This window comes from Lolium rigidum, chromosome 7, assembly GCF_022539505.1.
Source record: "Lolium rigidum isolate FL_2022 chromosome 7, APGP_CSIRO_Lrig_0.1, whole genome shotgun sequence".
In the NCBI taxonomy this organism is placed as follows: Eukaryota; Viridiplantae; Streptophyta; class Magnoliopsida; order Poales; family Poaceae; genus Lolium; species Lolium rigidum.
Genome location: NC_061514.1, coordinates 242,683,504 through 242,711,343, shown reverse-complemented (window position 1 = coordinate 242,711,343; position 27,840 = coordinate 242,683,504). Strand labels below are relative to the sequence as shown.

The following is a 27,840-nucleotide window of genomic DNA, read 5'->3' as shown; positions in this document are numbered from 1 at the left end:
GAGCGATTTGCCTCTGTGGTCACTGCTGCTGGTTTCTCTCCTAGTCTTCATGATCCAGCACTCTTCGTTCACACTTCTCCTTGTGGACGTACTCTTATTCTTCTCTATGTTGATGATATGATCATTACTGGTGATGATCCTGAGTATATTGCCTTTGTTAAGGCTCGTCTTCGCGATCAGTTTTTAATGACTGATCTTGGTCCTCTTCGCTATTTTCTTGGCATTGAGGTTTTCTCTACTTCTGATGGCTTTTCTATCTCTCAGGAAAAGTACATTCAGGATCTTCTTGCTCGTGCTGCTCTTGGGGATGAGCGCACGGTTGATACTCCTATGGAGCTTAATGTTAAGCTTCGTCCCACTGATGGTGATCCTCTTCCTGATCCCACCCGTTATCGCCATCTTGTTGGGAGTCTTGTTTATCTTGCTGTCACTCGTCCTGACTTCGTGTTCTTCGTTACCTTCGTGGCACGATCACTCGTCGCCTTTTCTTTCCCCGTTCCAGCTCTCTCCAGCTCCAGTGCTACTCGGATGCTACGTGGGCGAATGATCCTACGGATCGTCGTTCACTTTCTGCTTACTGTGTGTTTCTTGGTGGTTCGTTTGTTGCTTGGAAGACGAAGAAACAGTGCAATGCTTTCCCGTTCGAGTGTTGAGGCTGAGTTGCGGGCTATGGCTTTGTTGATTGCCGAGGTGACCTGGTTATGGTGGTTGCTTGCAGATTTTGGGGTCTCGTTATGACACCCACTCCGCTTTTGTCCGACGAAGACGAGTGCTATCGCATTGCACGTGATCCGGTCAAGCATGAGCTGACCAAGCATATTGGTGTTGATGCCTTTTACACACGTGCTCGGATACGTGATGATGTTGTTGCGGTTCATTATGTGCCTTCGATTTGCAGTTGGCGGATTTCTTTACGAAGGCACAGTACTCAAGCGCAAGCATGATTTCTTACTCTCCAAACTCAGTGTTGTGGATCCACCATGAGTTTGAGGGGGGGTGTTAGATGTATATATTTGTATATTGTAGTTTCCCCAGATGTTAGGGGGCTTCCTGCATATTTGCACCTGTACATGTACTATATATTGTGGCTTTTGGCCCCCCGGTAATACATCTTGCATATTATCTTAACACCAAAATCCTCATCCGTTGTAATTTTGGCGATCCAAGCATCATTGAACAATGCTGCACTTCCTTCTCTTGGATGGCTTGAAAATTAAAGGGGCAATGTCTACTGGTTTGCTTCCATTAAGCCAAGGAATTTGAAATGACATTAATGGGCGAAACTGCGTTCAAAGTTGTGCACCGGAGATCGTAAAACCTGACTTATTTTTGGAACGTACATGATAAAATGTCAAATGCGCAGAAGTTCGACTTCTAGGGCTTCTAGCACGAAAACATTTTTACTTATTAGCAGCTTAATGTCAATTGGTGACATCTCACAAAAACAAAACTAGCTAAGACCGGCCGAAGCAAACTTACAACGACTCTAGCCAAAACAGCGTGATTGAGTAAGATTAGCATCTGGTTTTGGATATTATTAGGCTTAGCAGTCTCATGGTGCGTCAATCGATCTTAACGCCATGCACCGATGACGCTGGCCGGCCAGCTTCGGCCGGCTGGCATGTCGACGCCACCAACCGAACACAGGGACGCCGGCGACAAGGCACGTTCGCCTTCTTTAAAACACTTGCTGATTGCTGACTAGCTAGCCACAGCATTGGATCCGAGCCGCCAGAATGAGCAACCACATCCAAGCAGCAGGCGACGAAGCAAAGGATGATGCGGCGGCGCACTTCGTGTTCGTCCCGCTCATGGCCCAGGGGCACATCATCCCCGCCGTCGACACCGCGCTGCTGCTGGCCACCCACGGCGCGCACTGCACCATCGTAGCGACGCCGTCAACCGCGGCGCGGGTGCGGCCCACCATCGACTCCGCCCGGCGGTCCGGCCTGGCGGTGAGCCTCGTGGACTTCCCGCTCGACTACGCCGCGGTCGGCTTGCCCGACGGGATGCCAGGCGGGGCGGACAACATGGACAACGTGCCCCCAGAGCACATGCTGGCCTACTACTCCGCCATCGCGCTCCTCAGCGGGCCGATCAAGACCTACCTCCGTGTGCACGCGCCGCGGCCACCGACTTGCATCGTGTCCGACTTCTGCCACCCGTGGACCAGGGAGCTCGCGTCCAGCCTCGGGGTGCCGCGTCTGAGCTTCTTTAGCATGTGTGCATTCTGCGTCCTGTGCCAGCACAACGTCGAGAGGTTCAACGCCTACGACGGCGTGCTCGACCCCAACGAGCCGGTCGTGGTGCCGGGGCTGGAGAAGAGGTTCGAGGTTACGAGGGCGCAGGCCCCCGGCTTCTTCCGGGGCTGGCCCGGCTGGGAGAAGTTCGCGGACGACGTGGAGCGCGCGCTGGTCGAGGCCGATGGCGTCGTCATGAACACCTTCGAGGAGATGGAGCCCGACTACGTCGCCGGCTACGCGGCCGCCAGAGGGATGAAGGTGTGGACCGTGGGACCGGTATCTCTCTACCACCAGCACGCCGGCACGCTGGCTGCGAGAGGGGACACGGCGTCCATCAGCGCCGACGACTGCGTCCGGTGGCTCGACGACAAGGAGCCCGGCTCCGTGGTGTACGTCAGCTTCGGCAGCATCGTGCACGCGGACCCGAAGCAGGTTATGGAGCTCGGCCTCGGGCTGGAAGCGTCGGGATACCCGTTCGTGTGGGTGGTCAAGGGCGCCGAGCGCCACCAAGCGGCGGCGCTCGCGTTTCTACGCGAGCTCGAGGCGCGCATCGCGGGGCGCGGCCTGCTGGTGTGGGGGTGGGCGCCGCAGGCGCTGATCCTGTCACACCGCGCGGCAGGCGCGTTCGTGACACACTGCGGCTGGAACTCGACACTGGAGGCGGTGGCGGCGGGGCTGCCGGTGGTGACGTGGCCGCACTTCACGGACCAGTTCCTGAACGAGAAGATGGCGGTGGAGGTGCTGGGGATCGGCGTCAGCGTCGGGGTGAAGGAGCCGGTGGTGTTCCAGGTGGACCACAAGGACATAGTTGTGAGGAGGGAGACAGTGGAGGCCGCGGTGAGGAGCGCCATGGACGGTGGGGAGGATGGCGAGGAGAGGCGGCGCCGGGCGCGCGAGCTCGCCGTGAAAGCGAGGGCGGCCATGAGTGAGGGGGGTTCGTCCAATGCCAACATCCGTGATCTGGTCAGGTGTTTCCAGGTGGGCGCGACACAAGAACAAGATGCGGCCGAGTGACACATGCGCTTCCGGGAGAGACAATGGTTGTTTGGTTCTCTCTGTCGTCTTCAGCGTGTGCTAGTGTGAGATGGTGTTTCTTTGTTTTTCAGCAGCTCTGCATTGTTTTGGCTGGCTGCTTGGGCGGAACTGCTGGAGGTGTTATGGACCATGTTACCATCTACCCACTACACAGTTCAATCGATTCAAAGATAAACGTTGCAGAGATTGAGATCACTCCAACTTTACTCTAGTCTTTATCTTTATGTAATTAGGTGGGATACATGCTGGATTTATGTGCCAGGCAGTTCCATTATTATTTATCTATCTTCCTCTCTCTCCTCATAGCCAGGCTCTGTCCTTTTTCTCCTATGCATGTGGGCTACCTCGGGAAAACTCATTTTTAAAGGCAAATGTATGTGTAGGAGTATCATCTACCACAGATTATCTTTGAGATTGGTGAGACTACTTATGTCCTTTTTGACAAAAATGAAACATAATTGAAACATATTTGAATAGTAGAAAACGTTTCACAAGTTTCATAAACACATGAGCAACATTTGTGAAACTTTGTGAAATATACTTTAAATAGTAAATATTTTTTCACAAATTTCAAACATGTTTCACAAATTTTAGACATATTTCACAAATTTTTAGAAACTTGGTCAACACATGGGTGATGTCAGCATGACGTCATCACTGTTGTACCTACCGGAGCCGGTAAATTTGCTGCGTTCGGCTACCTCGCATCATCTCCCAACGGATGATTCTTCTGGACAGCAACCAACTCCTTTGATATATAGGATATAAACATTATAGAAATAGAAAAGGCATATGAATCAAATGACATATTTAGTTGAATCCCATGGAAAAGTGAAGTTTGTTTGATTATAGCAAAGAAATTTTGTACGAGGTATGATCTAATTTTTTTTCTATAGGCACTATAAGATTTTTATAGGATTAGTCCCTATAAGATATGTTTCTATGAATCAACAACTGAAATTTTTCTATAGGATATATAATCCTACACAACTCCTATACAAATTCTATGAATTAAAGGAGTCCTTAGATTCTTGCTAACCCCGGAGCATATTTAAGGGGCAGCGCTAGCCCTCGGTCGCCCGATCTGGGCAGAAAATCGGTTGCTCTTTGCGCCATTAGATCCCGATCCGACGTCCAAAAACTGCCACAACAATGTTTGCATTTACCACCTCTGATTTTCTAAAATTAACCCGCGGTCCAGTACCACTTCAGTGTAGGGGTATACTACTTCGGCCCTGACCATCCCAATATTTACGTTAAATATGCCACCGTGAAAATATTAGCCTATAACACAAATTATTACAACAAAAATCATCACCCCGTGTACCAAAAAATTACCCCATTACAATAAAATCAACCCAATATTTGTAAAAAAGTAATGCTACAAATATAAGTGGTTAACAACAATTTTAGCTCTAGATTCCTTCAGGACAAAAATTCCCATAAATATTTACAAAAGCACGGACTATTATAAAAAAATTACGATTTTTTCTCTAAGTTCCTTCACAACAACAAAAAAAATCCATAAATATTTACAAAAATCACGGACTGTTACAACAAAAAAATTAAAAAAATAAGTAATGCTACAATTAAGTAATTAAGCAAAAAAAATTGTTTGAGATTGATTTACAACAAAAATCACCAAATATGTTAATAAAAATCATAAACAAATACAGCAAAAAAACCATATGTTTATAGAAACATTTTTTTCGCTCCAGGTTCATTTACAACAAAAAAAAATATAATCTATTTTAACAGAAAGAACAAACGATTACTATGATAAAATCATGTGTTTCCGGCAAAAATAAAAATAAAACTAGCAAGAAATAAGCAGTAGCGCTGCAGACCTGTATCTATCTTCTTTTTAAGCAAAGCAGGATTGGGACACTTTTCGGGCTGGGCAAGGAAGACCAATGGACCATCATGCAGCGCCAGCTAGTGGACCAGAAGATTTCCTACCGAGCGAGGGACGTGTCGCGTGTGTATCGAGGGACCGATCTTTTCGTTTCGTTCGGTCTTAAGAGAGAGCACACCCCCCCCCCCCCCCCTCACCCACACACACACGCACACTTATATCCAGAATTGAAGTAACTGTACCAAAGATCATATATAACAAATTTGTACACACCAATTGTTCACTGATCCCACCCTGAACAAATTTGTTCTCAACAATTCATCATCGGCATAAATTAACCGAATGAGATTAATTACTGGCATAAATTAACGATGTGGGTTACATTCCCCAATCCCCAAATCTTAAACAAAATTAAATACTGATTCCTGAATTGAAAAGTAAAATCGGAGAAGAAAGGTGAAAGGGTCGGAAAGTCCTCTGGTTTGCACTGTTGTTGTGCCTTGCTCCAATACGATGGGAAATGGGAGCAGAAACAACAGAAGTCTCGAACAAAACAAACTAAATTGGTGTTCTTCGCTTCGATATGATAAAATAAAAAATTAAATTCTAGAGTTCATGTGTGGCTGTGGAGGTTTTGGAGGATTCAGAGGGACTATGGGTGGCAATGGAGGAAATGGTGTGAACGAGCGACTGTTTGCTTTTGAGAGCTTGATTTCTCCACTATGATTGTGGATACATGCTTATATTTGAATGCGAAATTCAAAATTGTGGATTTAAAGTGTTGTTAATTGTGCTATGCCTAAAGATGGAAGTTTTAATTATCATGTCATGAAATTTTAGTTAATGCAAATTAAATATGCAGCCATAGAGGAGAAATACTACCTCCGTTCGGGATTCTAAGACCCACTCGGAAATTTGTGCCCAACTTTAACGTAAAATTATATGTTACATAAATTATACTATTGGATTCATATTTTTAAAAAGTTTCCAACGAATGTAATTTTAGTGAAATATAAATTATAGTTTGTTGGTTAATTTTATGGTGAAAATTGTGCTAGAATTTCGAGCGGGCCTTATAATCACTAATGGAGGTAGTAGAAGAGAAAAAATGATGGTATCCAGTTTTTGGTATGGTGCAAAAGTGTTGCACAAATGTTCCTTGAAAATATTATATCTGGTCTACTTATAATTGATTTTAGGTATAAAATGGGTAAGGCATTGGAGATGGCCGAATCGTTCCTCTGAGAGGGGCCTAAACCAAACCGAGAACCAAAACAGAATTTGACTCACTCTCGTATGGCTGGCCCTCAAGCCCTCGAACAGTTTGGCAATTTTATAAATGTGATGATTTAAGTATCTTTGCACCCAACGACCCACTCATGGCGAGGATGTCGTTGCTGGTAGGTTCGAGAACGGAGGCCTGAAAATCGAACCCGATAGTGTGGTTGGTTTATGGGAATTCGACCAAGCGAATGAGAATTGGGGCGGTGTGGGATGTAAAACCCCTTGTTGAGCACGGTAGGGAAAAGGGAATTTTGAAGAGCAACTCCCTATACGTCTTTCCTGGGTACCCCTGCTAATTGAGCCGAGATACGGAATTGGTGAAAAAAAAAGCCTTTGTGTTGGCTAAGACGTCCCGTGATGGACAAAACTATAAATAGAAACAGCGAAAATCTTGCCAGTTCATGGAGAGTTTGTCGCTAAATAAGCCTTCATGAGCGCCATCGTTCCTTCCATCATTTCTCAATCCACAGAGGCTATGCCACGGGAGGAAGTTACTATCTCCGATGTTCGCCGCTGAATATAAATTTCTGTCGAACTTTAACAAGAGATAAATGGCATGTGTGGCTGAACTTAGTTGAAAGGTTAATGGAGATTCAGTTCGTGGATGAACCGGACCGATTCTCATGGCGCATGACTTCCTCGGCCGATATGTTTTCGACAAGTCTATGTATGTGGACTTTATGAGTGGTCATACTAGGTTTTTGCAAACATACCTTTGGAAACTAAAAGTACCACTTAAAATAAAGATCTTAATGTGGTTTATTAACAACAACAAAAGTTGTACTCACTAAAGAAAATATAGCAAAGAGGAACTTGAATGGGTGTACAAAATGTTTTTTTGTGATGTTGACTAATCAATTAATCAACTTTTATTTCCTGTCCTTTTGCTAAATGTGTGGAGAGTTGTTCATTTTACTTTTAATACCACTGCCTGCCAATGTAACTAATATGTTTTAAAATTGAGTTGATGGGATTAAACCTTATTTAATTGGGAAACGAGTTTGTTGATTCGTTTGAATGTTTGAGTTTTTTTCGACGATTAAAGGGTTCTCTTGGTTCGGGCGAGCATACGCATCCCTCTCTGTCCGCACCGTGTTCGCTCTGTATCTGGTTCCGAAAATATCTGTTTTCGTTTCTTGTTTCCAAAAAATTTGTATTCTTTTTGTTTCCTCAAAGAATATAAAAATAATTGTGGCAGCACTCAGCTTCTCTTTTTCATTCCATGTTTATGTCTACAAACAGTTTGCGATGGAGCTGATGGCTCTGTGATGCTCGGCCTAAAACGAACGAATTGCGCCCAACTTTTGTCCCTAGTGCGCGTGCTGCGTGGCTCGTAATCGCGGCGGGCGGTTCTCCACCGGTACCAGCCCGATGCAACAGCGCAGATTGAGCGCGTGAACTGTGAAGGCACACTGCCTGAGTGCATCGGGTTTGGACGCAACGAAATCACGACGGACCGTCAAATCAAATCTTGGTCCACTGGACCACTTACTCGCACTACTAGTTTTAGTCGGCGTGAACCGAACCCATATAAAAACCCAGGGGAGAGCTGGGGTGGTTCGCACCACCTCCTCCGCCGGCGAGACATTGCCGCCGATCACTCCTCGAGAGCCCGTCGTACCACCAGCTAGCGGGACAGCGTCTGCACCGCTTAATTAGATCCGTGGGCCGCCAACCGGTTCTCCTCCCGAGCCGCAGTCGGCGACCGGCGACCGTCGGTGTCGGGAAGGGAAGATCGCCGCCTATCGACGATGAGCGACTCCGCCTCACCCCCAGCACCGGTATGGAGCCGCACCACCACTCCATCCCATCTTGATCTCTGTCTCTCAAATCCGTCTGCTGGTCTACCGCTTCACCTGCTCTCCCTCCTAGGAGGGCTCCATCGCGCGTGCTCCTCGAGCTCTCGGATGATACTAGGAGTGTGCCGTGGTATTCCCTTTGCTGTGACAACTAGATTGCGGCTAATTGGTATGTGCTTGGTTTCACCAATGCAGAAGGGGGGCATCTTCACCGGGTTCACCAAGCTATGCAAGGGCCTCGCTGTCGTCCTGTTCCTCGGCCACGTTTCGATCCAGATGTTCCCTTCAGCTGCCACCTATCTTGCCCTCATCCCCGCCAGGTGCCCACATAAACCTATTTAAAACCCCAACCCACCAGATCAGTTTAACTTTTTTTTTCGACTCTTAATAACTGGGTTCTGCTGCCTGCATTGCAAGAAATTGTACTACTAGCACATGCTCTGTCCAGTTTGAATGCCTAAGGCAACAGTTAGTGATTAGTCTCAATAATATGATTTGGCTCCTTGATGAAAATTTAAATTTCCATTCTGTGAGCTGAATTGTCGCAATTAAAATGTATAGCTGCAGTTCCCATTTTCATGAAACGAAAATGGATAATCAGGATGACTGTTTCCTAGTGATTAACTGGATCTGTATTTCTACAGGACGATCCCATTTGGTTGGAACCTCGTGACAGCTGGTTATGTTGAGCAAACAATTCCAGGGGTAGGTTCTTTGCTCCTCATATATAATCGGGCATGTTTTCTGATATGTTATTTTGTACCTAATAATCTTTCGTGCGTCCGCTTTCTCTAAAATTATCGTTATGGAACTAAACCTTTCAGAAGAAATAAGGAATGAAAATGTAAGAAAAGGGTAACGAAGAAATTTTGGAGTAGAATTATCTGTTGAGCATGTTTTATTTGTCAAAGTTATAATCCCCTTCCGTCTATCTGTGTTTTCTAAACCTTGTGTCTATGGAACTAAGCCTTCAAAAACAAAATGAGAAATGGAAATATAAGCAGATGGTACTAGACGAAGTTTTTGTGTAGAATATTATGTTGAGCTTAATTTGTATGTCAAATACATGTCATGTCATGATGCTGTGTGTTGACATTTGACACCTCCCTTTATTAAAGAAATTTCCAGTCTGCTGGTTATGGTATGCTCTTTAACCTGGACACTTATCACACCACTACGTCATCTGTTGAATATTATTTGTCCACTGCTTTAGTGCAATTGCAACCTTATCTGACAAAAATGGCGCCATTCCAGGTCATTGTGAGCATAGTTGGTCTTCTTTTATTTGGGAAGTTATTGGAGCCTTTATGGGGTGCCAAGGAGTTGCTACAGTTCATTTTCATTGTCAACATTTCGACTTCATTCTGCGTCTTTGTAACTGCTGTCATTTTGTACTACCTAACACAGCAGGAGATCTACCTGTAAGTGAACAACTGTAACAGCTCACCAGTAAAATACTTTCTTATATTAGTTGATGCTTTATTTTAGAAAATAAAACATCACTCATGATAATGGAAAAAACAGTGCTGCGTCTTGAAACTGTTCCGTAAATATGCCATATGTTCATGAGTGCAGATTGGATCAACAAATTTGTGATTACTACGTTCACCCATGCTTGAATTCTTAGAGTAGTGTTACCTAGCTAGTTGATTTGAAAGCTTGAATGCTGGTTCTACCTATCCTTGTTCGGTTGTTCCTCATGATAATATCGTAACTGATATGCAAGAATCTGGGAATCTAGCTTTGCGTGCAATGTTTTGTAGAGATGCAGCAATATGGCATTTTAATGATGAACCTTCATGTTATTTTATTACTGATTTACTTGCCATACTTGGTTACCCATGAATCTTGACATTAGCATCCATTTCATTCTGCAGTTACACACCTCTTTCTGGATTCTATGGAGTACTTTCAGGATTCCTGGTGGGCATCAAGCAAATTATACCTGATCAGGAACTTGATCTTTTTCTGCTGAAGATAAAAGCAAAGGTGATTTCCACAATTATTGTTAGAGAGAAATTTCGTCCGATTGGTTTCTCTATTTGCAATCGCATGGGTTTCCTGACGTCTAATTTTTTTTTTTACTCAGTGGATTCCGTCTCTTGTTGCATTTATCTCGGTTTCTGTAAGCTTCTTCCTAAAGGAGTCAATGTTTTACCTTCCAATCGTACTGTTTGGCATCTACACGAGTTGGATTTACCTGCGTTACTACCAAAAGAGGCTGGAAGCAGGCCTAAAAGGGGACCCAAGTGATGAGTTCGCATTCTCAAGCTTCTTCCCTGAATTTTTGAGGTAGTACTAACTTTGCCCTAGCGATCTTAGAAACTGTACATTTGCTCTAAATCATACGATGTGCAAACCGATTACATGATATTTCCATAAATACTTGAAATATTTTAGAATACCACGTAGATTAAACATAGCATTTGACTAAACTTACAAATTTAGATAAAGAAAAGTTTGAAAATGTTCAAGAGAAATTACCCTTCCACTCGGTAAGCTATAGGAGACTCTTAGCCCCAATAACGCACACAGCCATCAATCAGCAATCAGTTCATCGGTTATGTCTCCCTAGTCTAAGTGATCTTCCTTATTAAAATAAAGGAATTAATAGGGGATCTTTAAATAGGTGTAAGGAATCTCTTCTTGGATTCTCTATAAATAAAAGGGCTAATATTCTAGATTTTTTAACCAGCGATACAGGCGGATGCCTGAAAGATATAATCTGACCTATATCTGTTTTCTGAGCTGAGATGATTTATTCTTCAAAGAATCTCTCGGACCCAGAACTATCTGTACCACATCTGTAAAACATACTTGTTGATCTATCAAAACTTGCAGGCCAATTTTGGACCCAATAGCTTCCATTTCTTATAAGCTTCTTTGTGGACGATCTGAAGCCAAAGATGCATTGGATGAACTATTGCCTGGCTCAGACTCCATTATGGCAAACCGGAGGAGGTATGAGTTCCCTATTATTGATCCTCCTTTTTCAATAATATTATTGATCCTCCTATGTATGTAGTCAAAGTGTGCAACTATTTGCAACTGTGAGCATTCACTGTTGCTTTTATGGAACTGCGTGTGTACAAACTTAGGAATTATAGTTTTATACCCCTTCTGTTGCTTATCGAGGATATAACAACTACTAAATTCTGTAATTTGTCTCCCCCCCTACACCTAGTTAAAATGATGTGCTCCAGTGTGGAGCTCCCAAGCAACTAACTCCTGTGTATTGCCCACTAAGTTGTTGGTGTTTTGTGTTTAAGTATCAATTAAGCTACCCTGTAGGTCACGAACATGGTTGCAATGCTCAATCCCGTTCAACTGGCTGTTTGACTGCTTGTTTTTTTCACTGCAGAGAAAGGGGTCAGAGGGCATTGGAGCAAAGGTTGGCGGAAAAGCTGGCCGCGATCAAGAGCTCTGAGGTCGCGCCCCTGCAGGAAGATGCTTCTACTAAAGTCTGAGGCATTCCACCTGTATTCGCGGTTGGTGCAGCTTTATCCTGGAGATTCTTTTATGGGTTGGTGAACTGGTGTATCAAATCTCATGCTTTCTTCTCTTTTGCTGACTCACATGCAATCGCATTGTGTAGCGAGCCATATCTTGCAATTTTTTCTACTGGACTATTAGTTGTCCTGTAGACTGTAGAGTAATGAAAAACTTTAGCTAGTGATGTTATATCTTCCTTGACGGAAGAAGCTGTTTTTTACTTGGCATTCCCTTTTGGGGTGCTTGAGAAGTTGATAGAACCAATTGTTGCAAAACAGCTAACAGTTGTGTCCAAATGTTCCTTCTCTTCAGTTCAGAAACCTGGGCATCATCATTGCCCCAAGGATTTTATACAGTATTTCTTATGTTCTCTGCCTCAAGTTATCCTATGGCATATGCTGTCTGACCTAAACTATGTTAAAGTCCCCTTTCTATGTGATGTTATGCTATCTGACCTAAAACCGTCTTGACATAGTTTCAGGACCTGATCACAGGCGTTGAAAGATTCATATTGATAATCACTATATGGCCATGCAATATGCTCTATCCACCAGATTCTGAAAAGAATAAAGCATCCAAAACAGCCAGGCGGTCCAGCAGCATGGTTATGAAGCATTACTTGGAACATGAATAGAGCACAAACACAAAACTCACATTAACTGTATATAATTAGTCATTCAGTGTCTCAACTTCCTCAACGAATGAAAAAGAAAAGGACAAGCCACAGGATACCGGTATGGACAAGTCAGGGGATATCGGTACAAACAAATTGGTGTCTACGTAGCTTCCTACATGTACATAAACAAAAATCACAAATATGTAAGCATAAAGTTCATACCGATGGAAATATTACATTAGTTCACTGCCAGGGAGAGGCCTAGATATTACAATGATATACTTCTGCAAGAGCCTACTTCTGTTCCCCCTCAAGCGCCTTCTGCGAGTCGGAGCGGGCGGGAATATTTTCCCCCTCAGGCGCCTTCTGCGAGTCGGAGCGGGCGGGAATATTTTCCCCCTCAGGTGCCTTCTGCGAGCCGGAGCGGGCAGGAATATGTTCCCCCTCAAGCGCCTTCTGGATGTCTTTCTGCAAATTTGAAACTAATGTGTAAGAAAAAAAGTACAAGATACGAAAGGGAGGGAGGGGGAAAATACCTCAAATGAAAACGGAGTAGTCGCAGTTGCATATCTGTTTATGACTTTTCCGTTCTTATCAACAAGAAACTTGGTAAAGTTCCACTTGATTCTTGAACCAAACAAACCAGGTTTGCTAGCTTTCAAAAACTTGTAAAGCGGTGCCGCATCTGGGCCATTCACACGCACCTGCAAATTCAAAGTCAAATATTGAGCCTTTTCCCAATAAACAACAGTTATGCAATTAATTATGCTTAGGTGATGGCTATTGATAATATCCCAAACCAAGAAACTCTAACCTAATATATCCAAACTCACATTTTGCAAAAGCAACTTAAACATTGCCTAGTTAGTGGAAGCAACAAAACAATTCATATCCATGTTTAATTTTTGGCTCTGCCACATGAACTCAAATCCGAACTTGCTATGTCTTAAACCATTAGGCATGACCTGTCCCATATACTCCCTCTGCTCCAAATTAATTAAAGTTCTCGCTTTGTCCTAAGTCAAACTTCTTCAAGTTTGACCAATTTTATGAAATCAACATCTACAACACCAAATTAATTTTGTTACATTCATCGTAGAAAATATTTTGTCCTATGTGTATATTTGAAGTTATAGATATTCACACATTTTTCTGTAGACTTGGTCAAAGAGATGTTGTACTTAGGACAAAACTAGAACTTCAATTAGTTTGGTATACAGAGAGAGTATGTTCTAATTACCAAGAGAGCTTCAATAGTGGAAAAATATGAGAAGCTTCTTGACAGTCAAGCAGGTCAGGCATGGTTCTTACCTTCTGAAAAACTGGATATTCAGCTTTGAATCTTGTGCAAGCAAAGTCTTTTATCTGCTGGTCACTGCCTGGCTCTTGTCGCAAGAATTGGTTGCAGGGGAATGCTAAGATCTCAAAGTCTGGCCGTTTTGGAAGCAAAGATTAGTTTTCATCCTATCCAAGAAGATCAATAAACTATACAACAGCTTAAGTGCAATAGACTGACAGCCAAATCAAACCAAATTGTCTTATTTAGCACAGTAAGAGGTAATTCATTCGCTACCTATATGCTGAACTCACAGAGAGTAATATTTGATGAAAGTGTGTAAATGAGCTTAGTACTGCTGAATTCAGGACTATCAATCTGTCCCTATAAGTTTCCGTTAAGTTCTAGAAGATTTATTCTTCATAACAGTACATCAGTACCCACATATAAATTTACATACTTACTTGAACTTCACAAGAAATGCTTGGCATGCTATAATCATTTAAGAATGGAAGTTCATGCAATGGCAGCAATTTATTCTATTCATAGATGAAAATATGAAGGGCCATTTGACGATGAGCACTTCCATTGACCAGAATTATGTATCACGTGGGTGGTAGCTGTTAAGGAGTATTAGTATTGGTCTAGGTTTCTATGAGTCCGTACTTGTCTAGGCTTACTATTCTTATGCCTCAAGTCTTTTGTACTATATATTGTGGCCTTTGCCCCCCCCCCCCCCTGGTAATACAAGTCGCATCATAACATGGTTCATAACATGGTATCAGCGAAGAGAGTCGGGCTGGCGAGCCAGATAGCAGAGCTCTCTGCGGAGCACAGACAAGTAGAGAGCATCACCAAAGGGCTGATAGCGCTGGCGAAGATGAGTCCACATCTCGGAGACAGTACCGAGGCCCATAAACTCAGAGGCAAACTGAGGTACAACACTGGAAGTGAGAACAGCAGCAGCATGGAGCATCATCATCAAACCACTGAGTGTAAGCAGCTAGATCACCACGATAAGTGGGAAGAGCAAACTGCCATGCTTCGCTTAACTTTTAGGCCTTATAAAGGAAATTAGGGGAAGCCACTCGGCTGCTGGCAAAGACTACACCGATCTGTGGTTTGATATGGTTTGGTAGAATGCCCATTGAGCAGCAGTAGGCTTTATCTTCTTTAACGCAGCTCACAACACGGAGGACATGAAAGCAGTGGAGCGCCTGCATCTTTTAAGACACCCAGCCGGTTAGTCCCCTGGCTGGCTGGCTCACTCATCGGCCTAGCAGGAAGCCAGGAACCAAAGACCTCGATTTTTTTTACTGAGTTAATTTTGGCTTTCTTAACCTTAAGGGGATGCTAGACTTCTTTTGGGTGTGTGATAATAACTCCTTTCTATCAGTGCATCGAGATGCAAAGCTTTTGTGTTTTTTTGCAGGGAAAAACCCTCACGAAAGCAAACCTCTAGGATATATTAGTGGAAATAATCCAATAGTTCAACATACTGGAAAATGAATCCCTTGGGATTTCTCAAACCCTTGGCTTAGTTCCAAAAAGCCTCTACGAAGCCAGATATCCAAATGTTCCATTAGAAAGTGTTCAGACTGCATCAGTTGAAGTGCCAAACTATATTCTCCTCAGGGGAGTTGTAAAAAATGGATGATTCAGTTTCCAACATACCACTGGATGCAGAATATTTTATGTGACTGTCGGTACTACAGAAAATAAAAGACACAGGACAATTACCAAGGTGGACTTGTATACATTTATTATGGGTCATGCACTTCCTATGCTTTGGTGTGACGTTTGTGTTACACCAAAGCTAAAGCTAAAATCACACTTCTCACAGAAAGTAAGCTACGAAGCCCGTTATTTATTCCTTTACCGATCACACTGCTGGCAAAGACTTCACCGATCTGTGGTCAGATATGGTTCGGTAGAATGCCCATTGAGCAGCGGAAGGCTTTATCTTCTTTAATGCAGCTCACAACATGACAGCAGTGGAGTGCATGCATCTTCTAAGACACCCAGCCAGTTAGTCCCCTGCTTGTTGACATTATGAAGTCAGGGCTCCCTCATCAGCCTAGCAGGAACCAAAGACCTCGATTTTTTTACTGAGTTAATTTTGGCTTTCTTAACCTTAAGGGGATGCTAGACTTCTTTTGGGTGTTGGATTATAACTTCTTTCTATCAGTGCAGCGAGATGCAAAGCTTTTGTGTTTTTTTTGCAGGGAAAACCCCACAAGAAAGCAAACTTCTAGCATATATTAGTGGAAGCAATTCAATAGTTCAACATACTGGGAAATGAATCGTTTGAGATTTCTCAAACCCTTGGCTTAGTTCCAAAAACTCTCTACCAAGTTAAATATCCAAATGTTCCATTAGAAAGTGTTCAGACTGGATCAGTTAAAGTGCCAATTATATTCTCCTCGGGGAAGTTGTAAGAAATGGATGTTTCAGTTTCCAACATACCACTGGATGCAGAATATCTATGTGACTGTCGGTATTACAGAAAATAAAAGACACGGGACAATTACCAAGGTGGACTTGTATACATTTACTATGGGTCATGCACTTCCTATGCTTTGGTGCGACGTTTGTGTTATACCAAAGCTAAAGCTAAAATGACACTTGTCACAGAAGGGAAGCTAAGAAGCCCGTTATTTATTCCTTTATAGCATCTACCAATTGATTCCAAGTCCACTTCTTCCAGAAAAATTACATCCTATGATTTCGACAAGCATCGGTATCACGCATCTTCCTCTGGTTGTTTGGGCATAATCTAGAAGGTACATGAAATAAACCAGAAAGGGAAAGCTGACCTTTCTCCCTGTACTTCTGATAAAGCTCCGTGAGCTGCGTGTAATTGGTCTCCGTGAACCCGCTGTTGGCATCACATCACAGAAAACAAGTTTCAGTACCCGACACGCCAACACGAAGCAGAGAATTGGTGCGAAACTGCCAGCCACGGAGAGGAGGAGACGGGTACGGACCATTTGGAGGCGACGTTGACGACGAGGAGGACCTTCCCCTTGTACGTCTCCAGGCACACCTCCTTCCCGTTGCAATCCTGCTCCCAAAAAAATTCCCCCCAAATGAATTGGAGAAGAAGGAGAAGAAGAAATCGTGCGGGGATTCCGCGAGGGAGATCCTTGGTACCTTGACGGTGAATTCGTGTAGCGAGGTCTCCGGCACGGATTCGGCCGCCCCCATCTCTTCCCCTCCCCGACGGCGGAAGTCCTCCCGAATCCTTGGTCGATTTTTATCGCGTTTATTAGAGGGAGCGAGAGGAGAGAGAGAGAGGAGATTTCCGTGTGTGTGTTTGATGCGCCAACTTATAGGAGCGGAGGTGTGTCGGGATCATGAATTGATGCTGGCGGTGGGTCCCGTGCAGCAGTGGCACAGGCTGTCCGGCTGTCCCCGTCCAAGTTCCCGACGAGTCCGGCAAGCAAATGTGAATGACCTTTTCATCACGTGGGCCCTCGACAGCATTTATGGGACGGCAAAACATCAAAGTTTGGATTTGGGGTAGGTTCTGATTTAAACGCCAGCTTTTTATTTTATATTTTTTGAACAAGCCTAGAAAGACCCTAAGAGATCCATTAACCACGTGCGCGTACAAATTACAGACTGGCCTTTTGCATCATCCGCACGAAGAACCAAGAAATTTGAGATAAGAGCCTCCACATTTATAGAAAACACTCTAGCACAAAAACATAAAAAGCAATCCAGTGCCTGAGAGTCGTCGGTGATTTCAAGGCGTCGCCGCCGAGATTCGAGGGTTGAGTGCTCGAAAGCCGTGTTCCGGTGAAGAATCTTTGTTGTCGGTCGATGAACTGTCACCGGGGACGAACCACTTGGAGATAGCACGTCGTCGAGCTCCGAGGCAGATATTCGAAGAAGGCCTCCATGATGGAGGTTGAGATCGGGTCGCCCTTCCGACCAAGGATCACGACGCGGAACAGCGACGCCATGTGTTCTGCTCCAAGGATCTTGCAGAGCAACGATCCATATCACCACTCAGGTAGATGTCGAGGCAGCTCAGCAAGAAAAGCCATGATGCCGTCGAATCCCTCCTTGCCACCATGGCAAGCTAGGGAAGACAACAACCGAGAGCTCCTGGAACGAGAGCAGCATCAACGGGAAGAACAAGATCTAGCTCCCAGATCCAAAAACGACGCACCGTTCCTCACCACCTCCTCGCCACCACGGCCGGCCAGGGGAGAAGCAATAGAACACCTTCCTATTCCTAAACAACGCTCCCCCTCGCCACCACGGTCGGTTGAGACCTCATCCAAATCGTAGCCAGATCCGAGCAGAAGAGATCTTGGAGCCACAACTTTATTCTTCAAGGCGGCGTTGCCACTTACGAAGTTGTGCTTCAACCAAAGAAGCAGCAGCACGGAAGCATAAACCGTAAAAACGCCATGAATCCAGTGGCCAGGACCCAGAGCTCCGCCTCCTCTACAGGGAAAACGCCCAAACTCCGGCAAGCGCCGAAAAACAAAGAACACCTATAGATCTAAGCCCTAAACTACTCCGACGCCAACCTAGGCCAGCTCCGGCCAGCTAATCCGACGGAGCAGCTGTCGGCGGCTCGATCAAAGTGGAGAGCCCCTCAAGGGGTATTGTAGTAGAGCGAGAGTAGGGGAGGAGAAAATAGTGTTGTGCAACTTTTTATTACTCCTACAGTGCAAATCCTTTTACATGAAAGATTATGTTGGTCAGCTTTATTTTTACGCAAACGTTAGCCATGCAGTTGTAGGTACAGCCGGTTTCGCTGGAAAAAAGTCTCAGTGTAATATTTTTAATGGACATGTAGCATTTTAAAAAAAAGCTATGTAGTTTTGCAACATTTTTCTAGAATACACCTAACGTTTTAGGCTAACTAATCTAACATTGCAGGAATATGTAATATTGGTGCATTACAATATAGCATACATAGAAAAATTATTGTACCATTTATAGTATTGACCTTTTAGAGGAAGAGAGAATCAGACTCGTGGTGATCTTGAGCAAGCACCGCAAGACTTTTTTGGGTGTTCAGTAGCCAATCTTAAGGGATAAACCACACTATAGCCACTCATCGAATATTGCTAGAAAAGGAGCCAAACCAGTAGCATATTTCCAAAGGAAACTAAAACCTCAAATGAATGAAGAGGTAAGAAAAGAGATAATATAGTTATTAGATGATGACATTATTTACCTTGTGAAAGAAAGTGATTGGGTTAGCCGAGTTTATTGTGTTGCTAAGAAAGGAGGATTTATTGTTGAACCAGATGAAAATCAAGAACTGATTCATGTTAGACCAACTGTAGGATATAGAACGTGTATCGATTTTAGAAAAATAAACAAAGAAACTATAAAGGACCATTATCCTCTACCTTTTATAAATCAAACTTTAGAGAGACTTGTCGAATCAATCTCATTTTTGTTATTTTGATGGCTCAATATCCTTAAACTACCACATATCCCTAGTTTGTTCAGACTGAGATTGGTCAAAATGTATGATTTTATTGTACATGCAAAGCGGGAAAGGATTTTTTCTGCTGGGGTTTTGCATGTTATGATTGTTGTGCCAAAGATAAGCTGAGTAGCTCTAGTCTGTTCAGACCCGAGAGCAAGACAAGCTGGATGAGTTGAAGAATGATGTTGTTATGCTCAAGAATATGCGGAGAACTCAAGCACAAATTATGAGGTCTAAGAAACATGAATGGGAAGCAGAAAGAAAGGTGTTGCTGGCCGAAAAACATGGTCTTAAAGATAAAAAGAGAAAGTTAGAGTATCACATATACGATCTGCTCAAACTGAATTTCCAAAGCAAGAAAAAGCTCAAGAGGAGTAGGGCTATTTGTGATGAGTGATGAATGTGTTAGAGATGTAATATAGGAGATTCTGCTAATTGTTGAACTAAGTATCATTTGTAATATGCACTAAGTAGAATTTGTAATGTACATTAAGTAGCATCTGTAATGTACTCTACCCTCTATTTGAACCGGTACTTGTGTTGTTTGTGACTGAACTAGGCCAATGATTATATCCAGGGATCATACAATGTATGAGATGATTGATCTAAACATATGGCATGACTGAACATGACCATGTCATTTGTTCTGATCAAAGATATCTTCCATATGTCCTCATACTATGAAGTATATGTTACATTGCTTTGCATGTTTCTGCTTCTTCAGTGGTGTTATGCAACCATGTACATCAATTATGCATTGGCTAATGATTCAAATATGTCACTATAGAAGGCAATATGTTGCCCTCAAACTTAGTCGTGTGTGCTATATTCCTTGCACACTAGACTTAGTTTGCGGACAGTCCCTTTACATGTCGTGTGACCCAATGTATGAAGCATGTTTTGGTTTTTCTTCTTCATTGGCAAATGATTCAAATATTGCACTATGGAAGGCAAGGTGTGATGACTCACAAGTATAGGGGATCGCAACAGTCTTCGAGGGAAGTAAAACCCAAATTTATTGATTCGACACAAGGGGAGCCAAAGAATATTTATAAGCTTTAACAAGTGAGTTGTCAATTCACCTGCACCTGAAAATAGACTTGCTCGCAACAGTTTATCAGTAGTAACAGTTTGGCAGTGGGAGTAGTGAAGTAACAGCAGTAGCGAAATAAAAACAGCAGTAGCGATGATTGCAGTAGACAACATGATTAAAATATTGTAGGCACAGGGATGGATGAACGGGCGCTGCATGAATGAGAGAGTCCATGCAATAGAAAGACATAGGCATTGCAAGTAATAATTATAAAAGCATCCTAGCATAATATAACCATAGGCGTATGTTCCTATTTAGTCATGTGTGCTCGCAATGAGAAACTTGCACAACATCTTTTGTCCTACCAGCCCGTTGTAGCGGGGCCTCAAGGAAAACTACTGGTATTAAGGTACTCCTTTTAATAGAGTACCGGAGCAAAGTATTAACACTCCGTGAACACACGTGATCCTCACATCATAGTCATCCCCTCCGGTTATCCCAATTAAACGTCACTTTGGGGCCTCGGTTTCCGGACAATAATATGTGTATACAACTTGCAGATATGATAAAAAACCAATAATTATCCTCATGAATCAATAACATGTTCAGATCTGACATCATGGCACTCGGGCCCAAAGTGATAAGCATTAAGCATAGCAAGTTGCAACAATGTCAAAAATACTAACAACAGATACTAGACACTATGCCCATAACAATCTTATAGCTATTACATGACCAATCTCATCCAATCCCTACCATCCCCTACACCCTACAATGGGGAATTACTCACACATGGATGGGGGAATCATGGATGGTTGATGGAGAGGCGTCGGTGATGGCGATGGCGATGATCTCCTCAAATCCCCGTCCTGGCAGGGTGCCAGAACGGAGCTTCTGGTCCCCGGATTGGGGTTTCTAGTGGCGGTGGAGCAGCGGAACTATTTCTGGAAAAACGTCGAACTCCCCTCGGTTTTTAGGTCCAGTGGCTTCTTATAGTGCGAATGAGAGGTCGAAGGGGTGGTCGAGGCGTCCAGACCACCCCTTGGTGCGGCCAAGGCCTGGCCCGCGCCAAGGGTGGGTGTGGGCCCCTCGTGCCTCCTCCGTCTCGTCTTCTTTCTCTGGGAGTCTTCAGGTGAAATATTAGTTTTTTCTATATTTTTTGGGAATTTTCCCGAAAGTTGGATTTCTGCACAAAAACGAGACACCGGAGCAATTCTGCTGAAAACAGTGTTAGTCCGCGTTAGTTGATTCAAAACACACAAGATAGAGGGCAAATAACAGCAAAAGTGTTCGGGAAAGTGGATACATTTTGGACGTATCAACTCCCCCAAGCTTAGCTTATTGCTTGTCCTCAAGCAATTCAGTGACAACTGAGTGCGATAAAAGAAACTTTCACGAACCTATTTGCTTCATATGATGTATATATTATCACTACATGATCAAATGCTCAGGTAATTCATAATAAGAAGCATGCAACTAAGAATACTCAATAGTCATGCAAGTTATGAAAGGATACCAACACAATAATGAGCAACATGAAACATAAGCATCTGCAAGATTGCAATGTTCATAATATGATTTGATAAAGTGGTATCTCGCTTGCCCTATTTGTGGAGCAAAACATAAATGTCGGGGCACCTCTGAAATTCAAGAGAAAACTAGAAGTAAAAATATCGAAAGATTCAAGCATCACAGTTATACCACAATTAATCTTATTCCGGGACAAGCATGTTAAACTAAGAATGATAGCTATGTTTTCAAGAATATGCTCGAAGAACGGATGGTGACTCAACATAAAAGTATAAGATTGTCCATGTGCAAAGGGAAGTAAGATTGCTCATGTGCTAGAGCTTTTCATTTTGAATGCAATAGGAGTGTTGAAAATATATATTTGGAGAAGTGCAACTCATGTCAACGGTAGTGATAAATAATATAACTCATGCATAACACTTCCTATAAGTTGCTCGCCTCGTGCATAATATACTAACAGTGCTCACACCTTGTCCTAATTAGCTTGGATTTCCATGGATTTTTCATCCCATACATATGTTTCAACCAAGTGTCACAAAGGGGTACCTCCTTGCCTCCTGTACAAAGGTCCTAGGAGATGAATCTCATTTGATTTCTCAATTTTGATAAATCTCAACTTTTTGGACATCCATACCGGGAAGACAAGGATAACAGATATTTGGACTTTTCTCCAACTGAAACTTTCACCATGTGAACATGGCTTTAGTTGGCAGCCAATGCTTCTCTCTAATAATATGCATACTCCAATCTTTGCAACTCATGGTAAATCTCCCTTACTTCAAACACGATGAGCATGCATAGTAATTCACACGATATTCAGCAAGGGTATTGTAACATCCCAAATTTTAAAACAAAGAAGAAAATGAATTTCACTTATTTCAAAAATTGGAGCCAACAAAAAATTTGGTTTACTTTCTCTTATGTGCATAGTGCTCAAACATGTAGGATGTGATCTTTTCCATGATTGTTTGTTGAAGTGATGAACATGTTCCTAAAACCCTAAACCTTGCTCTTTGAGGTCAACACGAAACAAAACAAAATGAAAACAAAATAAAAGAGAAAGCCTATGTGAGCAAATAGCCATATTTGCAAATCTTGGTCTATGCCCTTTTCACTTTACCCAAAATGATGGTGAACCTTTATGAAACTAAACCTAACCCTCAAGCAACCCAAAACCTTGATCTTTTGGATCAAAGAGAAGCAAAGAAGAAAATGAGAAAATGAGAACAACACCACATATGAGGCTATGGCCATTTTTGCAAATATTTAACCTAGGCCATTTTACTTTGTGCCAATGGTTTAGAAACATAATTAAACACTAAATAACAACTTTTGAATCAAAGAAACACAAATCCAATCAAAGGAAATAGCAAAACCAAGTTACATGTGATAATGGTCACATGTGGCAATTTTAACATCTTACCCTCTTTGATCCGCTGTATTAAGAGTTTTCTAAACCAAAGTCTCTCAACTCTTTCACCTCCTCCAAGACCTCATCAAGATGAACAACTTTGGTAAAGACCAACATAGCAAATCCTTTCTCAATTGCTTATTTTGATCAAGCCAAAATGCAACATTGAAACAGATTCTAGATCCTACCCATTTCGGAATTTTCAAAACTTTATCCATTTTGCCCACCAACACCACCATTGTGTGTCAAACATTATTTGAACCATCTCCATAAAATATTTTTGCAAAATTAAAAAATAATTCTCTTGCGGCCATTAACACAAACACCTGGTGTGCACTTATTGACTTTGATCATACTCTCTAATACCCACTGAATTTTAGACTAAACTAGCCCCACTCTTGTCATCATTGACTTCCTCTTATCCCCAGTAGACACTGCCAAGCTTTGGTACCACAGTACATGGAGAGAAATGATCAAAACCTCACCATGCCGAGCACCTTTGACATCACCATGCCACTCCACCTCACCTGCCCTCTCTGGTCACCCTCACCGTGTCAACGAGGCTCACCTCACACTCCAGAGCACGCATGTACCCTCCCTGGCCGAGGAAGAGCACGGCAACGACCAGAACGTGACGTGCCCAGGACGCCCAGGACACGCCAGAGTGCGCCCAGACATGTCACTGGACGCGCCAGTGCACGCCTTCGTGCTGTCGCGTCCGTCCTCCCCTCTCTCTCTCCTTCAGTGCGCGCACTCCCCTACGCACCAGCTAGCTCCTGGACATGACCATTGGGATGGGGAAGCCCTGTCGCCATCGCCATGATCGCCGATCTCCGCCGTAGTACCGCACGGACGACGACGTCGCCCGCACGCTCCTGTCCCCTTTTCTCCAAGACAGCATGCCCTCGAGCATCGCCATGATGCCTGAAACCTCACGCTCACCTCGCCTTGCCCCTTCACCGCCCAGAACGACGTCGCCATGGACGACCCGGGCCCACTCCGCAGCACCTCCTCACATCTATAAAAGGAGGGCGCCCCAGCCTCCAAACCTCACACCACCTCACTCCCCTCTCATCCCTGACTCTCCTCGACCCTCTCCCTCTCCACATTCCCACCGGTAGCAAGTCAATTTCTCGCCGGAGTCCGCGGAGCCGCCGCAGACGAAGTCGTCGATTGGAGCCACCTCCGGCTGCGCCGCCAGTACCTGGAGCTTCCTCATCCTCCGCAACGTCGCCCTGCGTCAACGCCTACCCTCGCCGGCCACCAGTGAGCTCGCCGACCCCCTAGGCTCGCCGCCCGTAACCATGGCTCTCGCCGGAGACGACGACGCTCGTGCGCCGTCCTATCAGGATCTAATCCTACGGCCCCCTCTCTCCCTTACCGCTTCGGGTTTAAGCGTCACTGACAGGTGGACCCCATTTTGTTTTTTCCTCTCCTGGCCCAATTCCTTTTCCCACGCAGCCCACGAATTTGAATTCGTTTAAATTGATTTTAACACAAATTCAATACTGGTGCTTTGCTAGAAATTGAATAACTTTAAATCTACTGAGCCAAATTTGATGAATTTTATATTGTTGGAAAGCTTGTGAAAGGATCTATCAAACCCCACTGGTTCCAACTTTATATTCATTGTAGAACTCATGTAGTAAAAATAACAAGGCAGTAACTTTTCAAACTTCAATGATTTATTAAAAATCAACCATAAATGATTTTGAGTTGATTCCAACTCCTATAATTCACATTTCACTTACTATACATGAATATGTAAAAAAATGACATGGTTGTTTCAAAAGATCATGGGCTAGATTCAAATAATGACCATGTAGTCATTTCTAGCTCATTTAAATTATTTCAAAAATAGTATTTAAATTCTATGGGATGTAGCATACCATTTAAATCATTGTCTCAAGTAATTCAGTATGAGGAAATAACCTTGTTATACAGAAACTCATATTCAATTACTTGATGATATTAAATTGTTCAATAGTAGTGTTTAAATTGCATGAGGTGTAATACTTCATTTAAATAATTTTCCCAAATGATAAATGTGAAGTGTTGACCTTGGTCAACATGATCTCAAACTTATTAATTGAGGAGATTAAATCTTAATAAGATTTAATGAGAGGAAATTATTTCTCCAAAGGAAATAAATAGAAACCCTAATCCATATTTCAATAAGAGGAATTTATTTTCCACACACTAAAGAAGAAAACCCTAGTGTTATGTGAGTGATATTTGGGATGATGCTAGATCATATAGAGTGTGCCATTAGGGCTAACTAGTCTACTGAAGTATTGATTGATGTTTGTTACCTCGTATCCGTTTAGAGACGCTAGTACCGAAGACTACCGGGAGGAGGAGGTCTTCTACCAAGAAGAAGAAGAAGAAAGCTTTGATCACTGTACCGATCAAGGCAAGCTATACTCTTGCAAGCTACCCTAATGCAAAGCTCTACTAGAGCAAGGCATCATTCCAATATTATTTTGTGTTTAAGGATCCAATCCCAAGTTTTATTCTTGCAAGTTTTACTTTGGTTTATCAAAGTCTTTTGTGTTCATAGTTCACTTTGGTCTAGATTATGAAGTTTTACAAGAGTATCAAAGATAGCCTAGAGAGCTACAAGCTAGTTAGCACCCCTCATGACTAGTTGCTAGTGCTAAACTAAAATTGACTACTCTAGATGGGAAACATGTGAATCAAATGACTTTGAAAACCTTGGAATGATGAGTCATTCTATTGAAAGCTTTTGAAGGTGAATATGACTTGTGAATGACATGGTGAATTTTACCAAAAACTGATGGTTGGGTTTGGATGTGATACCATTCCAATTCTTAAGTACCCCCACAATACCTGAATCTGGGTAAGGCTTAACTGGAAACTTATGTATCTTAGTATGGGTTCCCTCTGAACAAGCGTCATAGGGGTTATGCCGAGGCTGCCTCCGTTGAAAGTGAAATGACGTGAAATGAGGTGAATGTCCGACCCAAGCCCTGTGCAGTTCCCAGGATGGCGGTTTGCCCTCACTGGGAGGCCAAGCTCATGGGGAGAGGTGCCTATACTAGGGTATGTAAATGAAAGGTTATGATCGGTAGTCCGTGCACTGAGTGTGATAAATCAGGGCCAGTTACCCCTGACGGATTACTGCAATTATTGTGGCACAAGTGTACGACCTCTACAGAGTGTATACCTATTCGAATAGCCGCATCCGCGGTTATGGATAGTTGGAAAGGCCATACTGTTCCGTCATCAGAACTTTTCAAAATATGATATGTGACTAGTGACTTGTGACTTGAAAGTGAAATGTGACTTTGACTTTTGAATCACAACAAAGTTGTGGGAATGACACTAATGTTCCCACTTGAGTTAAGTTAGGAAAATGAAGAGTATTTTGATTACTAAATGCTTATGAAATAAAACTGGCTTTATGCAAATGAACTTAGAGCTTAGAATCCCATTGATATAGTTGATAGTGCTTACACTAGGATTAGTTTGCGAGTACTTTAAAGTACTCATCGCTTTGTCCCTGGCTATTCAAATGGCCAGACTATGAAGAGGAGCACCACAACTAGGAAGACGGACAGCAGGACGTCTACGATAACTAGGACTACTCCTGACGTCAAAAGTTGCCTGTGGAATAGATGGACTCTACTGCGTACCTCCGCTATGTGTTATGTATTTGATCATTAGATCAATTGTTGTAATGAGACTGGATCATGTGATCCTTTTTATGTAAGACTATTACGGAGTTGTAATGAATGATGTGCTGTGATATGAACTTATTATGTCTCGCAAAAAAATCTTCCTGGGATTGCGATGTATGGCATAATAGGCATCTGGACTTAAAAATCCGGGTGTTGACGGGTATATTGATGGTGTTCCCCATGATAGCATGGTTATCACACAACAAGCAACTTATAAGAACTGAAATGCATAAGACATAATACTTACCACAATAGTTTTTAGACTACTTTCCCATGAGCTATAAATAAACAAAACAAGCAATTCACTTTGGAGTGGCGGCGAAATACCACATATAGGTATGTATGGTGGACACAATTGACTCTTTGGGTTTTAGTAGTTGGATGCACGAGTAGAGCTCATACTCAGTACAAGTGAAGGCTAGCAATAGACTGGGAAGCGACAATCAAGAAAGCAGTAACTGTCATAATCATGCTTGCGACGAATAAAATTAACGGAAGCATAAAAGTAATACAAGAACTCCGAGTCAAGATAAATCATCGAGCCTTAAATGACTTTTATTTTAGTCTCATGCATGCTTGAGCATGTGCCAAGTCGGTTTGAATGAAACATTTAGAGGAGGATACCATAATGTCATACTGTTATATGAATAGAGCAATGCAAGCAAATATCTATATGACGTGTTACATAATATTAGTAAATTAGAACTAATCATGAGAGAGCATAAACTACTGAGCATCATTAAGTAGCATACACCTTACATAAACAAACTAAGCATGTCCACATAAATGAGTATATATGTACAAAAATGAAAACAAATAGAGTTCATACCAGCCTCTCACCATAATTCGAATTGTCGTGACCGTCATTATTGCTCTTCACTTATGTGGATTGAATAATATGAAATGATAAACAAGCTCCAATGAAGTCACGGAAGACCTTTGAACTCTGCAGCAACTTTACAAAACCAAAGAAGAACAACAAATATTTTTAGGTTTCCGATTTTTAATCAACACACAAAGCAAAATCTTTTTGGATTTTCGCGTAGAAGATGAAGAAAATCAAGAAGCAAATGAAGATAAACAACATAAATATTTTTGGTCTTT

General features: G+C 42.9%; 3 protein-coding genes across 3 annotated transcripts; 2 read left to right on the top strand and 1 right to left on the bottom strand.

Annotated features, from left to right (window-relative positions):
* The first annotated feature begins 1,736 nt into the window (after positions 1 to 1,736).
* Positions 1,737 to 3,257, top strand: LOC124672586 (UDP-glycosyltransferase 73C12-like). The gene has a single exon (XM_047208796.1). The coding sequence runs from the start codon at positions 1,737 to 1,739 to the stop codon at positions 3,255 to 3,257; it is 1,521 nt and encodes a 506-aa protein (XP_047064752.1).
* A 4,748-nt stretch (positions 3,258 to 8,005) lies between these two features.
* Positions 8,006 to 12,029, top strand: LOC124676556 (rhomboid-like protein 19). The gene is made up of 8 exons (XM_047212600.1): positions 8,006 to 8,198; positions 8,412 to 8,536; positions 8,861 to 8,921; positions 9,471 to 9,637; positions 10,094 to 10,205; positions 10,306 to 10,508; positions 11,058 to 11,177; positions 11,578 to 12,029. Exons 1-8 carry the CDS (start codon positions 8,169 to 8,171, stop codon positions 11,681 to 11,683), a joined length of 924 nt encoding a protein of 307 aa, XP_047068556.1. The 5' UTR covers positions 8,006 to 8,168; the 3' UTR covers positions 11,684 to 12,029.
* A 310-nt stretch (positions 12,030 to 12,339) lies between these two features.
* On the bottom strand, positions 12,340 to 16,879 carry LOC124674418 (probable glutathione peroxidase 4). Its single transcript, XM_047210468.1, has 6 exons — positions 16,754 to 16,879; positions 16,588 to 16,664; positions 16,417 to 16,478; positions 13,636 to 13,754; positions 12,861 to 13,028; positions 12,340 to 12,792 (listed from the first exon to the last, which is right to left on the bottom strand). The coding sequence occupies exons 1-6, from the start codon at positions 16,805 to 16,807 to the stop codon at positions 12,619 to 12,621; spliced, it is 654 nt and encodes a 217-aa protein (XP_047066424.1). The 5' UTR covers positions 16,808 to 16,879; the 3' UTR covers positions 12,340 to 12,618.
* Positions 16,880 to 27,840: the final 10,961 nt, after the last annotated feature.